General features: G+C 41.0%; 1 protein-coding gene across 4 annotated transcripts in view; it reads left to right on the forward strand.

The window, feature by feature from the left end:
* exp (expansion) overlaps window positions 1-16,997 on the forward strand; it is a 556,924-nt gene that overhangs the window by 531,317 nt on the left and 8,610 nt on the right. For 3 of the 4 annotated variants that reach the window (XM_083144337.1, XM_083144340.1, XM_083144341.1), the window contains one exon: window positions 6,785-6,931. In XM_083144337.1, coding sequence (XP_083000463.1) covers window positions 6,785-6,931 — 147 coding nt within the window. Of the gene's footprint in view, window positions 1-6,784; window positions 6,932-8,963; window positions 9,088-16,997 lie in introns of all 4 variants that reach the window. The other variant, XM_083144338.1, reaches the window with a different exon arrangement.

Genomic DNA, 16,997 nt, shown 5'->3' on the forward strand with positions numbered 1-16,997 from the left:
GCCTGCGTAAATCAGCTTATTGGAAAGATACGATCCATAAATTCTGATTCACCAGAGCCAGACGGAACATAACGCCTCAAGGACATTCCAAAAGGCCTGTGAAAGGTGATGTACCGGTGATTTAAGGGTATCCGTTCACCAATCAGAAAAAGAAAGCGGATTATATTTCGGAGACTTCAAAAGATCCTGGCACCGAGGATGTAGGTGTTAAATTACAAGGCTTATCTATTGATGGCTCTTGACGGGATATTTCGAGTATAAAGTGCAAGGACACACAACTTAGCAAAACTAGAAACTTTCACAAAAAGCTGCAATGGTAGGTTATTGCTTTCCTTATCGTGTACTTTACATAAACACAATGAATATTTTTTTTGCTAATCAAGGGTCCCAGGTTCGATACTCGGTGGAGGCACATTGACAGTGGTTCGAATCCCACTTTAAATTGTAGGTCCAGTACCGATTAGGCCTTCTGTGCATCAAGTGGACTAAAAAACAACTCGCACAGAAGGACTCTTCGGCGGCTGTGGTGGTCGCAGTGTTGCTACATGTAGGGATTATCAGTTTAAAGAGAAAGGAAAAATTTTCTGAAAAGTACCAAAATTGCATGAACATTTCAAGATATCGGGTTCATATATTTCGTCCAGCCTATTCGAAGAAGTTCGTTGTCTATTGTAAGTTATCCCCACCAAAACACTACTTATAATAATTCGGACTGGGAACATTTCCATTAATATATTATGAGGAGCAAATTGAGAGCCGCGGTACCTCAGTTGGATGAGCATCTGGCTACCATGCAGAAGACCTGGGTTCGAATCGCGGGGCAGGTGATCTTGACCAGTCATTTCTCTGTTTCTGCGCGGCTTTGGCGTCAACCCAGCCTCGTATAAATGGGCACCTGGGGCAACCCTGGTAGCGTAAAGGCGACCGAGCGTGATGCTGATCACGTCATCCCAACTATGGTCGAAATCAAGAATATGTGGTACCTCCACATCACCCCATATGCCTTCATAACATGTGTACACACGCACATTTACCTTTTATAAGGGAAAAATTGGATGAAAGAGGGAAATTATTCTCGTTTGTGATTGGTCCTCTAATCATCATTTATGGCGATTGTGATACACACAACCCTTACGGTCACTTTCCCCCCTCCCAACAAGATCCCTAAGCCCGCCACTGAACATGTTTTCTTAAAGTTGTTTGCTAAATCGGCTGAAAAAGTGTCAGTGATCTCCCCATGATTGCCACAGCAACAGGACGGTGTACAAACAACAGTTGCCATTATTGTCTTCAGCCAATGAGTGGTACAGGAGCAAGGATTCGCTCAGTGTCCATTGAGGATCTAAACGGATCCAGGGACATCCACATTCTTCCTCGTTCAGCTGTTGTTTTGACGTGCTCAGAGGCTTTTGACAAATCGTTCGTCGCGCTCAATCAGACACACGAATGCAAAAAAGCAAGGATCTCTGGCGCAGTGTTGCCATGTGGAGGGAAATTTCCCTCCGAGCAAGAAAATTTCCCTCTGAGGAAAATTCAGCTAGACGAAGAGGGGAAAATAGAGAAATTTCATGAAAAGCATCGAAACTGCAGAGAAATTTGAAAAGATTTGTTCAGATATTAAATTTTGGCTTTAGTGTATGGTATACTTTTCGTTATGAAACTTTATGGAAACGAACCACAATTAACTTCTTTTTTAAATTGTAACAATACAGCTAGTACATAAACCTATTATTTATGAAACTTCATATTTCTTATACTTTTCGCTAGTTGTACAATTTATCTATCAAGAATTGTCATCACATGTTATTTCCTCATCATTTTCATCCATTTAATAAAACCTAATATGCAAAGTCCCTCTAGTGCACTCCTTAAAATGTTATTTATACCACGGCTACAGAAATATCTTAATCTCAGGGGATAGGTTCTTTATTCGAGAATTCCAAATAAGAAAGCGTTTTATAGCAAAGAGGATATAGTTAAATGCGGATCTATATTCTGAATACTGTACACAATACAGAGAAAATATATAGTGAAGCTTGTATATACACATTGAAATATAATATATGCGGATTCCAAATTTACGTCGGTTATATTCTTCTTGAAAGGAAATCTTCTTCTTTCTTCTCGTAATTTCTGGAAAAGGCGTATTCTTCCTTCCTATCTTTGATTTAGGAAAAGGCTTCTTCTTTTCTTCCTTCTATTTTGGAAAAGACTTCTTCTTTCTGTTTTTGGAAAATACTTCTTCTTTTTCTTCTCTTTGATTTGGGAAAGGGCTTCTTCTTCTTTTCCTTCTTCTAATTTATTTCTTTCCCCGCCTCTTTGGCAAACGATACAAGAAAGAGTAGGGTCGAGTAAACTGATAGTAGCGCCACCTCCTATGTAACGACCAAAAAGGGGAATAACCCAGGATCGCTAACAGCAAGGGCTGCCTATGGCCCAGTGGGTCTAATAAATAGCGCAACCGTAAGTGCTTCGGGGCGTTTAATTTGGACACAGCGCCACCGAGGGACAGACAAATACAAAAGCTGACGATGTTCTCCTCGTCAGAGGTATTAAATCAAATTTTGTTCACTAGGATCAGAAAGAAGATACATTTCTGAATTAATTTGCTCACTTATTAACTTTCATAATTGTTTCATATACGAGCATATTCTTAATTATCTTAATTGGTTATTTACAACATTTTATTTACTCCTTCTATAATTTTTATACTCTTCCTTTATGTATTTTGCATTTACTATAATATATATAATCGCTCTTGTCCGCTCCTAGTTTCTACAATGAACTCTGCTCATGTTTATATGGCGTGCTGCCATCTATCGTCGATCTCGGGAAACATTTCTTCCTTGCATTTTTCATTGTGTCGTCGGAACTGGCACGTGACAAATATTTCTATGAAATAATATTTTTTTTTAAATTCGAACCCGGGACCCCTGGTGCCGTAGCGCGCTGTGCTAACCACTCCGCCACGGAGGCAAGCCGTCAAGAAGGGAAGAAGGGCTTCGGCCCACCATGAAATGCTTACCCAAAAAGCCTGCATATATGGATAACAGGAGAAACGGTATGGGTATTCCTTGTGAGTGTCCTTATCAATTTCATCATATCGCGATTAGCTAAAAGTTTCAGAAAAGAAGAAAAATTAACCAATTCAATCAATCCATCAATCAAATTCTTCAACGACGACGTTTCTGGTTCCAGCAGTTTCCATGATATCGTTGGGCGTAATCTTTCAGCTTCGTTGATTAGTGGACGCGACGGCAGAAACACAATCTAGCGAGAGCGGTAATATGGAAGGAGGAAGTCCTTTCACTTCGCCTGGTTTTTCTCCTATCATTATCACCTGTCATCGCCTCTTCTTTCCTCCGGGACAATGAAGACCTTCACTCGCACGACCCACTAACCGACTGACCAGCTGGGAAGGAGGCCCCGGGCGACGGGTCCCGTTGGGGCCCTTGGGACAGCACGAGTGGCGGGGGGAGCCAATTTCACCCAATCGTTTCCACAGGTTTCAGAAGAAAATAAATTGTGGGATGAGATTGATATGCAAATTTAGAGGACTAGAAAATTTATATTCATTTATGTGTTGTACAAGTCAGAGCTGCGTGTACTGCGTAACCGCGATAGTTCGATCCATGGTAGTAATTACGCATTTTTCTTTTTCTATGTAACCAAGCAGAAATTACAAACGGCGAATTATGATGTTAGGTTCTTTACGGTCCAGAACCCATTTACGCTTGCTTATATTCTCTGCTGGACCGGAATTGAATTTATTTAAAATTCCTGGACCTTAAACAACCCTGCTGCAGAGCAATTATAAAGGCAATAGGAATATTGCACTACAGTTCGATGTAAATTATCAGGACAGTGTAGCCCCACAGTTCAATTATTTTCAAAACCGAAATTTCGGTGCTACGATAGGCAAAAAAACTCATGTCCATATTCTGATTTCGGGAAATCATTTCTGAAATATTTGTATAGGCCCTACAAATGTAGAAATGATCTATGCTGAGATGATAATAACAGGCCTCTGAGGGCCGCGGTGGTCAAGGGCATTTGACTGCCACGCGGGATTTTTGCAGTTTTATCCCTTCACGTAGTGGCTCTAGAGTTCACCCATCCTCTACTAGGTGGGTGTCTGCGGGGCTGATCACATCACCTCCACCTGTCAAAAACTCTCTCCCCAATTTTTTTTTGTGGCACGCCCCTGCTGCCATGTAATGGTCCATTTATATCCGACCCACACATCGGCGTTGCATAACAGAGGGTAAACGTCTGACATCAGAATCCCAGCGTCCAAAAATACAAGGCGGAAGAGAGAGTGACGTCAGCACATCTCACGCAAACACTTGAGATTGATTCGAGATGTGCTGCGTTGTTGTTGCTTGTTTATTAATTGCAGGTGGAAGGGCTATTAAAGCCACAGAACAAACAGGTTCTCCAAGAGCTTCCGCTTGCGTCTCAGCCGATGGATTTCACATCGGTGAAAAACAGAAACAAAAATGGATGCCTTACTTGGAGACTCACGCAAATTTGTCCAAATATCGTAACATACCCGTTTCACCTGCTTACATGTTTATACCGCTGGTGACCAGGAAGAGCTTGAGTAAAGTCTGACACTGCATTCCTGATTGTCAAGTTCCTGGCTGGAAAATGATGGTTGAATGACTGGGATTTTGAAGTTAATTATATTGATATTTATAGGCCGTTACGATATATACGCTAGTTTAGAACTGCACAATTTGTATCCCTGCCCAGTTATTATTAGAATATTTAAATCAAGAAGACTTAGGTGGGCAGGCCATGTGGCACGAATGGGAGAGGAAAGAAGAGTTTACAGGATTCTTGTTGGGAAACCTGATGGTACGAGACCAGTAGGAAGGTCAGGACGAAGGTGTAGGGATAACGTTGAGAAGGTCCTGAAGGAAATCGGTAAGGATGGAAAACATAGGATTGATGTTGGCCAGGATAGGGACAGAAGGAAGGCTTGTGTTGCTACAGTCATAAACCTTCCGGTTGGAGAAGGCTAGAGAGTTACTTTGTTCGTCTAGTTCGCTACACTTTTCGACACCAGGTGTAGTGCAGGTACAAGGAAATTGTGTTCAACTGTCTGCTGCTTTCAACTTTCATTTGGGTTTGGAACCACTGGGTTAGCTTCAGGACGTAGTGCAAACGGTACATACACCAAATTGACGAAGTAGAAGACTGGGTGTTACACTTTGGAACCAACTAGACGCGAGAGGGGAAAAGAGAGTCACAAACTGCTGCGACTGCAGGACTCCTTTTCGTTGTTGTGTGTTGCACTTGGAAATCAAAAGGAAGGTGTGTTGATGAACAGATGCTGTCTTGATAGAGATTCGTATAGTAGACCTCAAAGACTTTCATACAAACAGATGACTTTATTGTGGAATAAATAAGACTATGAACTGCACTAAGTTAAAAATAGTAACTGTAGATAACTTGGTAAAACTGGTGAAATTAGTTGACACATGCGGTAAAATGGAATGATCATTGTACAGATTCTATAGTTTTTTTATGCTTCACACTGCTTTGGTTAAGTCGACCTAACCATCTTGCAAGGTGTTATATGCTGGTTCCCGTTTCCTCTTCCAGTTGAGCATATCCCATGCGATGGTTTATCACTGCCATAATGCTAGTTTCCTTATTCACGTATCGTCGCTGACATTGTCAAAAGCTTTCGCTAAATCGAACCACCGGAAGAATTGTAGCTAATGATTTTCATATACCAATCTTACTGTGCTTTACAATATATGATCCTTATTGGGACATACTCTGTTAAGCAGAGCTATAATTCCCTTGTTTCCGTATATTTGGTCAAGTCCAAAGACCTGGGCTCTTCTAGTTGTGAATTTTGTAGATTTACCATAGCTATGTTTTACACCAAATGAATATTACTCAATTAGAACCAGTGTTTTGTTCTTGACATATCGTACCTGGCACTGTCAAAGCTATGGTTAAGTCGAAACAGCAGAGGATTTGTATATATTGACTTCTAAATACTGATTTTAGCTGTGTTTTGCAGCATATAATCCCTACTGAGTGTACAACTTTGAGTAGTACCTTAATTTTCTTTGTTTTTTTGTGTTTAAATACGATAACTGACACTGTGAAAGACTTTGGTAGTCTAAATATCCGAATTCTTGTAGGTAATTGATTTCGTGTCAAAGGCTTTGGTCAGGTCAAAATATCAGTTTTTACAGGTAAGTAGGTATATTTTACAACAAATGAACCTCATTCAAATAGAACAGTACCATAATTTCTTGCTTCTTTATGAGAACATCATGAGTAAAACTACCAAAGGCTTTGGTTGAGTCTAAAGTCATGATTTCTTTGAGACCAAAGGCTTTGGTTAAGTCTAAATGTCTAAATTCATGATTTCTTTATGAGAAGATCATGGGTAACACCACAAAAGCCTTTGGTTGAGTCTAAAGTCATGATTTCTTTATGGGAAGATCATGAGTAACACTACCAAAGCCTTTGGTTAAGTCTAAATGAAATGTCTAAATTCATGATTTCTTTATGGGAAGATCATGGGTAACACTACCAAAGCCTTTGTTTAAGTCTAAATTGATGATTTCTTTGAGACCAAAGCCTTTGGTTAAGTCTAAATGTCTAAAGTCATGATTTCTTTATGGGAAGATCATGGGTAACAGTACCAAAGCCTTTGGTTAAGTCTAAATTGATGATTTCTTTGAGACCAAAGGCTTTGGTTAAGTCTAAACTGATGATTTCTTGTAGATAACGAAATTTCTGTTTTCTTCAACAGATGATCCTTACTACTGCGGCTTGAGAGCTAGGATTCCAAACTTCGCCAAATCGAAGACGAAAGAGGAGAGAAGATATCCCCAACCCCCTCCAGTGGTGACCAGCCACCCCATGATGTGGCACGCCAGGAGTTTTGATAGCGGCATGGGTGAGTGTTTGCAGAAACAGGTTTCTTAGCATAACGGCTAATGTCGAGCCGTCACGAGCAGGCTCGAATTGCTTTGTGCATGGGTTGTTACAAGGTTTACACTAACAGATGGACGGGGGCTGAGGAATGTAAACGAAGGGGTGGGTTTGCTGACTCAAGGAATGCTCAAGAGGTGCCAAGTGTTACTGATAAGTTGATATTTTACTCATTCTTTTTCTTTTTGTAAAAGGAAAATGTTTGCACAATTCTGTTATGGTTTCCTGCACAGTCTTCTGAGTTCCTGGTGTGCTTTGAGAAACGAAAGCAAAAGCTTTGATAAAAATATCCATAAATTTCACTTTCATGATCGTCCGCCCGGCACGAATGGCGCTGTATAAACTTTAACTAGCACGCGACGTGCTGCATCGCATTTCACGTTCCTTCTTTTACACAACGTGAAAGGTTTTTTCCCCCTCGCGGTATGTTAGCTTGTGTCAACCATTATTCGTGACCATTTCTTCATAGATTGGGGTAAATGAACTAGTGTTGCCAACCATATTTTTTTTTCTTACCTGCGCCTATGTATATTTCAAATATTTATTTGAAATTAATCCGTTATTTAAGGGGTATTTGGGCTTTGTAGGCAAAATCACTTTCAAAAAATGGGTTCAATTTTCGGAAAATGGCTTATTTTTTTGGAAATTTAGAATATTATTTTTGATTCTTCTTATTAATTCTAGAGGAACTAGGATTGGATCTATACACCTTAGCCTGAATTTTGTCATTGGAAATCAGTACATAATGACGTTAAAGTAGTTAAGAAATTAGAAGTATCAATGCAAAAAAAACAGATAAACATTTCCCTGTAAGCAGAATGATTCAGAAACGATGTAGATTAGAAGATGAGGCGAGGTGTTTAACTAGCAGCGGGCGATCAGGCTTCGATCGCTAAGGGGACTTGAAGGCCGAAGCGACATAAGCATACAACAGACATAGGCAACACCATGAAGAATATTGAGAAAACTCTCCCGTCCGAGCGATACGTGCAGCTTGTTGTAACTTACGTACGAAAGATTGCATTCATTTCTTAAGGTTCGTTTGCATGTCGCTTTGGTCCACTTGTCGCTTCGGTCTGCAAGCTCCCTAAGAAGCTACACCATGATCGATCCAAGTTGTACTGAGGCACATTCAGCAAAAAAGTGGGTGAAAACCTCTTGAGTATAAGGATCACAAAAGTCTCAGCTGTGTCTATGCCAGTGTGTGTTGAGTCTTGTACACCATTTTTATTCTTCTTCGGGTACCGTACTCTTGTAATTACGTGTTCACTTTAACTAATTTGTCGCTCTTCAAACCATTCTGTTTTTGTTTCTTGGCTCCAACAATAGACTATCATTAAGTGGTTCATTTTTTAAACAATCGTTGTCCATTGTTGTGTCTTAAAAGAGAGAAGTAAAGCTCCACACTTTCTCGCCCAGTGCCATAGTTGGGCGTTAGGTTAGGACCAGCACCACTAGGAACTAAGTTTTTGTGACTTTGAGTGTCTGCAGTTGCACTTCCTGGTAGAGACCTCAGCGATACCTCCCAGGAATCGAGCTAGAGGCACCAGCTTGGTAGACACGCGTATTATTACCAGGACAGCCGTAGTAGTATGTAAACCTTCTGGAGTTTCGAATAATCAAACGCTGACACCCGTCCTACTTGCCTGTTCAGTGATTGCACTTTCAATTTCCATAGAAATGTAGTTAATTGGTCACTCAGGATGGCAACTGTCCTTTTATGGGAGTGGTTTCTTTATTTTTGTGTTATATTACGTATAATTCTCAACACTGATGAAGGGTGGTCATAAAATTCGAGGAATGTCCTGAACACTGCTTATTGCGTGATGCTTCAAGCGATTGCTACTAGAGGCGCTGGTTTCGTCGGGACGAGCGCCTCTAGTAGCGTTCTCCCGAAGCTCAACGTCACGAGCGGGGATTTTAAGGGCATTTCACGAGAATCATGGCCTGTCCTTGCACAACAAGACTCTCCTGGTAATATATTTCTCCCTCGATAGCCCATGATGTGTACGGAAGGGTCTGCGCCTTACACGGCCCCCTCTCTTCCCACTACCAATACTTACGCCTTAAGAAAAGCATCGACCTTACTCCTAGATGAGGCCATCAGAGTCAGGAGAACGCGTGAGTAGCTGAAGCATGCCGACACTTCTGTACATTTTGCATCGGTGCTGGTCTGCTGTACATAGTTCTGGGTGAGGTTGGAGCTGGGGTCACGGATTTACTAACTCACTGGTCGATGAGACCAATATCTGACTCATAGGTTCGGGGTTTGGGACTTAGGCCATGTAGTACACCGAAAAGGACCCCTAGGAAGTGCAGGTGGACCTTCTATGCTGGGTGATAGGTCCTACTAGTTGGAAACACTGTATTAGGAAAGTTGGCAACACTAGTTCCGTTCTAACTGGATTTAACATTTTTTATATATATAAAATATTCTGAATCTAATTGTAGGACTTATATTATTGTTGTAATCAGGGTGTTTATTGCTGAGGGTGAAATTATGTAAGTTACCGATACTTCTTGTGGTTCTTGTAAAGGTTTCGATATTATATTGAGTGGTGGATTATCACCTTCTCTCGTGGGGATGCAGATAACTTTTTAGGTGTGGTCTTCTACCTTTTCCGGAGACAATTGCCTCATTTTAGACCAAGCTTTGGTACTTGTGGAGACCCATAAGCGTTCCTTACACTGCAAACTCTCAGTTTACACGCCTTAAGGAAGATTTCACCAATCGAATGCACGCAGGCTACTACGGTGTGAAATATTGCTGTCGATTGGCTCATTCCTAGGTTTTGGGCGGTTGTTTAAAAATACTATACGCACTTGGGACCCGGGTAAGGGCGCCCGCAGAAGGGGCCAGGGGGACACTTGCCCCCCCCCCCGATATACCTGGAAAAATCAGTTTGGGGAAAGATGAATGGATGCTTGCATGGGTCAAATGGGGAAAATGCAGTGGGTGGGTGGATACCTGTGCAAATTATGCTAAGGGGGATGCTTTTTGAGAATTTCCTCAACTGGGAGAATAGAATCAAACAATTTTCCTCACACTTTGCCCACTTATGCCCCTTCCACCCAAGAAAAATCCTGCGGGTGATCTTGGATCATGAGTTTATCCAGAATTTTCCCATCGGAGGTGTGCAGTTCATATTCAGGGGTGAAAGGGTAAATTTAGAGCCAAAATGACCACAAACAGGGTTTTTCTGAAAACAATTTTGGGGTGTACAGAGGAAATTTTGTGTGGTGATACGGAGTGTTAGGATGTGTGGATAAATAGATAAGTCACTACTTGTGACCCTTAGGCCTCCCCGATCGTGGTTTGGAAACGTCGTCATTTTGTAATCAAGAGGTCCCGAATTCGATACTCGGTGGGGGCACATAGTGATTGGGACCCTACTTTGAACTGTAGGTCCACTTCAGATTAGTCCTCATAAAGTGGACTTAAAAAAACAAAGAAACTTGGAACCTCCAACCTCCGTGGCAGAGTGATTAGCACAGCGCGCTACGACGTGAGGAGTCCCGGGTTCGAATCCCGCCACGGGTGAGTCTCCATCAATTTAATCACTTATCTCCATCTTCGCGGTTAGCCAGAAGGCGCAGAAAAGCGAAGTAAAATAAACCAAATCAATCAACTTGGGATCCTTGTGTTTGTAGAGCATTGCGCTAACCACTCCACCAAAGAGATCGGCTTCGAATTACTGGAAAGTAACGTCTCCGCCTTACCCACGGGTCAGGGACGTTTCAAGGTCGGACATTTTAAGATCTTGGAGTGAAATACGGGATTCGGCAAGGGAAATTCCTCGACAAAAATTGCCGAATTCTCTTCGCTACATTGTCCCGCCAAGTTATTGGTCGTCCTGGATGCAATTCTTCCCCGGACGAGCCTTTCAATCAATCGACGTTGGAGAAAAGAAGACACCTGCCGCGGCGAATCGGCTTTAGTCGCCAGGTTCCTGAACCCTGATTGGGAATCCTCCAGGCCCACGCCTATGGGAGCAGAAGGGGGCGGTCGAACAGCGGTCACGTCTGCAGAAAACGTGGAAGCATGCAGAAAAGATCGGTGGCGACAGGCGAAGCACCTTTACGGCATTCAATAAAAGTGCAAGGATATGGCGAAATATTCTAGTTATTATCACTGGAGCACATCTCACTCTCACCATCTCTCTCTCTCTCTTTTCTTTTTGCCCTCTCGGATATTTACTATTTTCTCTTTCTGTTGCACTGCCTCTATCCTTTTTGACTTCTCACCTTGTTCTTCTTTCTATTTTTCTCTCAGCTTTTCTTCGTGTCTATTTATCTTCTCCCCTTTTCCTTTACTTTCTATCTTCTTCTCTCTGTTTTCCTTCCGTCTTTCTAGTATTTTCTTCTTCCCTTTACCTCGTTTCTCTCACTTGACGCTTTCCCCTTTTCTCTTTCTCTCTCTTCTCCCCTTTTTCTTTCTATGTCGCTCCTTCTTTCTGCCTTCCTTTTTGTCTACTTGTCTTCTCTATTTCTTTTTTCTCTCTCTCTCCCTCCCTGTTTGACCTTTTGTCTCTTTGTAACTCTTTTTTCTGTCTTCTCTTCTTTCTCTCTTTTTCCACTTTCCTTTTTGCCTCATCTCTCTTTTCCTCTTATTTCTTTTCTATTTTCCTTTTATCTTTCCTCTCCTTTCTCTTTCCCATTGTCCTTCTTGTTTTTCTGTTTTCCTTGTTGTCTCTGCCTTTCCTTATACTTCTTGTTTTTTCTATCTCTCTTCTTTTTCCCTTTTTATCATTCTCTTCTTCACTCTCCGTTCTCTCTGTACCATAAACAACAATGCTAAATTCTTATTGGTACTTGAAAATTTCTCATACAGGGTACTGAAGCAGAAAGATAGGACAAGGTAAGGCGGCGTCCATCACGTCTTCACAGCTATTTCTGGGCCGCTTTTTGTGCTAAAAGCGTATGGGAAAAAATCACAAAAAATTAAAGTAAGAGGCTCAAGAACAGGTAATAGACCTTATTGACTATTCATGATGCTAAAAGAGATAGAAATGGCGCTGTAAATCAGGAGATACCTTGTCGAAGATATGGAGTTACTGGTTTGGGCTGCTCTCTTACGGGAATCTTATGTCCTGGCTACCGATGTTGAAATCAACACCTCGATTGTCCTTGTCCTTTTTTACGCCGATGACTGTCCCCTTTATGGGACTGGAAGACTTGGTCCAGCGACCTAAGGAGTAGAAGCTCCTTATCCAATTATCTCTGATTTCTGACTCGGGATTAGGACATGCTAAGCCGTACCTGTTAGGCGTGGAACCTGACAGATAGGTACTAGTTTGATAATTTGCAGTATAGATGGCGAGCTCTCTTATAAATTTTCGTTTCCTTTATAATCATTATTTTCCTTCTGTTGAATAGCCTTATATTCATTCAGATGTGTCACCTTATTGGATTAGCGCTAAAGCTACATCCATACTATGAAGTTTTAATACTAGCACTATATGCTTTGAGGAAACTGGACAACTCCACAGTCAATGCACTCAAATGAAGGCAGAAGTTTCCTGCCCTCTTGATTTAAAACTGGGACAGAACATTGTTTCGAGACTGTGTCAAGTGACATTCTACCCGTTCTTTTCTGTACATAGTCATATTTTTCGTCTCATTTTCATGACACTTATACATTTTGTTTTAAAGCGCACTCATCCTTTCAATGTGATAGCTAGATTTCAATTTAGAGTTTCCAATAAAAGAACTAATGAAATTATTTTTCAATAGCAACAATATTAAAGATGTCCAGACCTAAATGTTTACACAAGATATTGAGGTCCTGTCTGTGATAAGAAAAATGTTGTGAAAATATTGGAATTGCTTAAGCGTGTCTAAATAAGAAACCAATTGCGCGTATTATCTTTTCCAAAGCATGCGAAAAAGTACTGTAATTCGTGATTGTATATATATGTAAAAACAACGTGCAAGAGGCTCCGCCTGTCGCTGTCTTCTGTACTGAGCTTCGGATTGCCACAAGCGGCTAGGGACAGCCTCAGTAGCTTGGGAGAGATATACTAAATGCACCAAACCTGACTTGTTTAACCAATCAACGTATGCATATACTAGCTTAAATAAACAGCATTTAAACTGCCTCACCTATTTGCATGGTTATTTCTGGTATGTGCCTACGTGGATAGGTTAGGCAGGTCAGGTTTGTTGCTTTCAGCATATATCTCCCAAGCTGCTGAGGCTGTCCCGCCTCTCGTCTGGTTGCCCAGGTCATTTTTGTAGGATCTGCAATCGCCTGTCCTGATGACGTTGCATGTAGTCTCTGCTCAGGCCTTAAATGTAAGGAGGTGTTGGCTAGGCAAGATCTGCAATCACCTGTCAAATGTTTCAATTCATCTCACGCGGCCTTTATCTTATAATTAGGCTGTGAAAAGCAATTATATTTCTTGAACCTCGCATGCACCCTGCTGAGCTCCGTAATGGAGCAAAGAGCGTAGTTAAGCCAAGATAATTACCAAACTTTTCACAATTATCTTGGTTTGAAAATCACTATGCGTGTTGTGCATGGAAGAAACCCTGTCTATGGATCTTCGATATTTAAACTGGCAGTTTCATCTTCAGTCAATATTCCACGACAGTAACTTTACTCTTGCAGGCTAATGAGGCTCTGCCGCCTGGACCCAAATGCAGTAAAATCGTCAGGAAGTTTGGCCTCTTCCCCAATGGTGTACTGATAACGTCGTCGCATTGTAATCAAGGGGTCTCGGGTTTTATGTATGTTTGTGATGTACTCCTGTAATTGTTTGTGTTGTACTGATGTAGTTCAAACTTGCAGTCCTTCAGAATGCGAGAGGAGTCCTAATTGGATTACCCTATCTGTGCATAAAGTGGACTTCATCCTAATGAATCAATCGTCTGGACGGTTTTGCCTTCTATATCTTGTTCATGCATGGGGTTCTTCCAGCTCATCAGGTTCCTCAGGTCAGTTCCACACACCCGTACATCCACATAAGCATTTCCCATAAGCAAAACTTATGGTAATTTTGATGCTAGTTTTGCACCATGATATGAACTTGCGGAAATGTCAAGTCGAGAATAAATCCCTGTGGGTAAATGTGACCAGGATACATCAAAGATAGGTGGAGCGTGGTGTTAATCAATCACATCATCTCCAAACTGGATGAGATCGAGAATGTGTGCCGCCATAGCCCCTTAATATGTTTTCATGCCACTATGTATTATGCTCGGGAAACTTTACCTTGCCTACATTGATTCATTGAATTGTTGTTTTAAGCAGACTTTATGCACAGATAGCCTATAGTAGTGATGCGAGACGGCTTCACCAATGAACACGTTAGGGAACGGGACTGTATGGAGGGGGTAGCAACTGCAGTTACCAGCCTTCCCATCAGCGTGTACTGCTTCGCTCAGGCCACTCGCTTTCACCCTTTCTCTGCCGCCATGCGCGGCCTCGCTCCACAGTTAGCAGGGACAGGGTATAATAGTGACTGGACCTACAGTTTAAAGTGGAATCCGAACCACTATGTACCTCCACCAGGTGTCCAACCCTGGACCCCTTGATTACAAGGCGACCACTGCGCCATCGGGGAGACTAGATATGCTTTTGTGTATATAAAATAGGTACATAAAAGCGAATTTTGGTAAATTATGTGAATGATAAAAGGAACATGATACCCACCATTGAATGCCACATTCTCTTTTCAGGCTGTTCTTAGAGCTACACAAGAAAATTCCAATAAGCGAATTTCTTGCCACACAGTGTAAAGGGATCAGCGCTCCAAGTTGCGCAAAAACACAAAATGTCACTCGGTGAAAGTCCCAGGCGCGAAAGAAACTCCGCGGTAATAATTATACCTTTCGTATCCTTGCACTCGATAATATTTATCGCCAGTCCTTTCATTTTCTGCTTTTTGTTGCAACGACCGACGTCCAGAAATGTCGCTGGAATTGGATTGCCCAAGAGTTGCTGGAAAGACCTGAGGGGGGAAAGGTATTTTTTTTTTAAAAAAAATTCATATCTTTTAATTTTTTTTCCGATGCGTCAACATTTTGGTCATTTGCCCCATCACATTATCCGGGCCCACCCACTTACCGTAACTAAAATCAACACGCGTCTCTTGACGCCTGGGGTTCCGGGTTCGAATCCTGGCCTGGGCATGGATGTTTGTGAGTGTCCATTCATCAATTTCATCATATCATCACTCATCCCTATCTTCGCAAATTAGCCAAAAGTGGGACAAAAATCGAAGTAAAACCAATCAATAAAGACGCGTCTCTCTTAAAAGCTAAGGCTGTGAAAGAACACTCGGAACATGGCACCTCTCTGCTACTTCCGTTCTTTTTCCCAATATTAAATAATATTAGCCCACCTCCGTGGCGGAGTGGTTAGCACATCGCGCTACGACGCCAGAGTTCTATTCCCAGCCTGGGCACGAGTGTTACTTGTGAGCGTCCCTTCATCAATTTGATCATACCATCACTCATCTTCATCTTCACGATTAGCCAAAATTGGCAGAAATGCGACACTAAGTAACAAAATTAAAAAATAAAAGAAAGAATCATATAAATATACTTCACATCTAAAATTATGTTTTGGCATTATTGTTGTATTTTATTTGTTATTGTTCGATTTTTTCATCTAATGTAAGTAATATCAGGGTTTTCAATTGATGTCGGTTATGCAAAACTACAGACGAGAACGGTTTGAAAAACAAACAACAGTGGTTATATTTCTCTGATGGTGAAGAGTGCAGAGTAGAATTCTTGCCTTTTATCGCTGGAGGTGTCGTTTTGAGTTTCTTTTAAATCCATTTTATACGCATATGGGCTAATTGGGACTGGACATACAGTTTAAAGTAGGCTCCGAACCACCTTATACTTCCACCGGGTATCGAACCCGGGACCCCTTGGTTACAACGGCTCAACCCTCTTCTTTGTAGTTTTGATGCAGCGGAACCTGATATTTAGGTGTTGTTTCAAGAAACATATTGATTCATTTGCTTTATTTTACTTCGCTTTTTGTGCCACTTTTGACTAATTTGCGAAGATGAATGGACGAACACTCAACAAACATCCATGCCCAGGTCGGGATTTGAACCCGGGACCCCTGGCTCAAGAAACATATGTTTATACTCTGCAGTTACTCGTATATTGAAGTATAACAAGTAAGACTTTAAATAATTAATTCATAGTGTAACAAATCTTCCGGAAATCAAAGATAAATGTGATAATCAGATAGAATATTGGAAACACTTACTTTGCCATTTCATACATGTTACTTATTGAGATCAAATAATTGTATGTGAATTATTCAACATATTGTTCAAGAACTTATCTGTCTGTCATTGTATAAATCAATGAAATAAATATAGAAAGTTCTTTACTCGATCTTAACAAAAAGCTGGTGGTTTCTTGCAAAAACCTAGTTTGCTTTACGTTGAGAATGCAGAGGCACCTAGCGTTACAAAATGCAATTAGCCAAGGCCATATTAAATGCAAAGAATTAACCGCTTCAAACCACTGGCATTGGTTTAGTAAACATTTTTTCATTAATTTCGTAATAAAATAATAACAAACACAAAAACTGGAACACTGCAATGTTCAGAGAGCTCTGAAAGCTTTGTGACAACTAGTAGTTGCCCTACTTAAACGGCGGACTCCCATTAAATTAATATTTTTTCTGTTATTCAAATTTTTTCCAGTATATCGGGAGTATACATGTTAACATAATTCTTTAAATTCAAAATTAGAATTCCAGTAAATAAATATTAAATGTAAAGAAAATTGCTGTGGACACTAGAATTAAAAACAGGAAAATTCAATATTTACATCCACAGCTATATTTTATTATATCATAAAATTTTTCAAAGCCAAATTTATGATTATTTTGACTCTAAATTTACCCATACAAACTTACACTCTACAATTCTGGATACCCCCCCCCCCCAGTGAGGAGGCAGCAGGGGTGCGGATATTTCAGGGGAGGAGATCACAATCTGGATACACCTATATTCCGTTGTTGTAGGTGATTCTGGAAGTATTTTGAATTCTGTTCA

This window comes from Lepisma saccharinum, chromosome 23 (genome assembly GCF_977018435.1).
Source record: "Lepisma saccharinum chromosome 23, izLepSacc3.1, whole genome shotgun sequence".
NCBI classification, from domain to species: Eukaryota; Metazoa; Arthropoda; class Insecta; order Zygentoma; family Lepismatidae; genus Lepisma; species Lepisma saccharinum.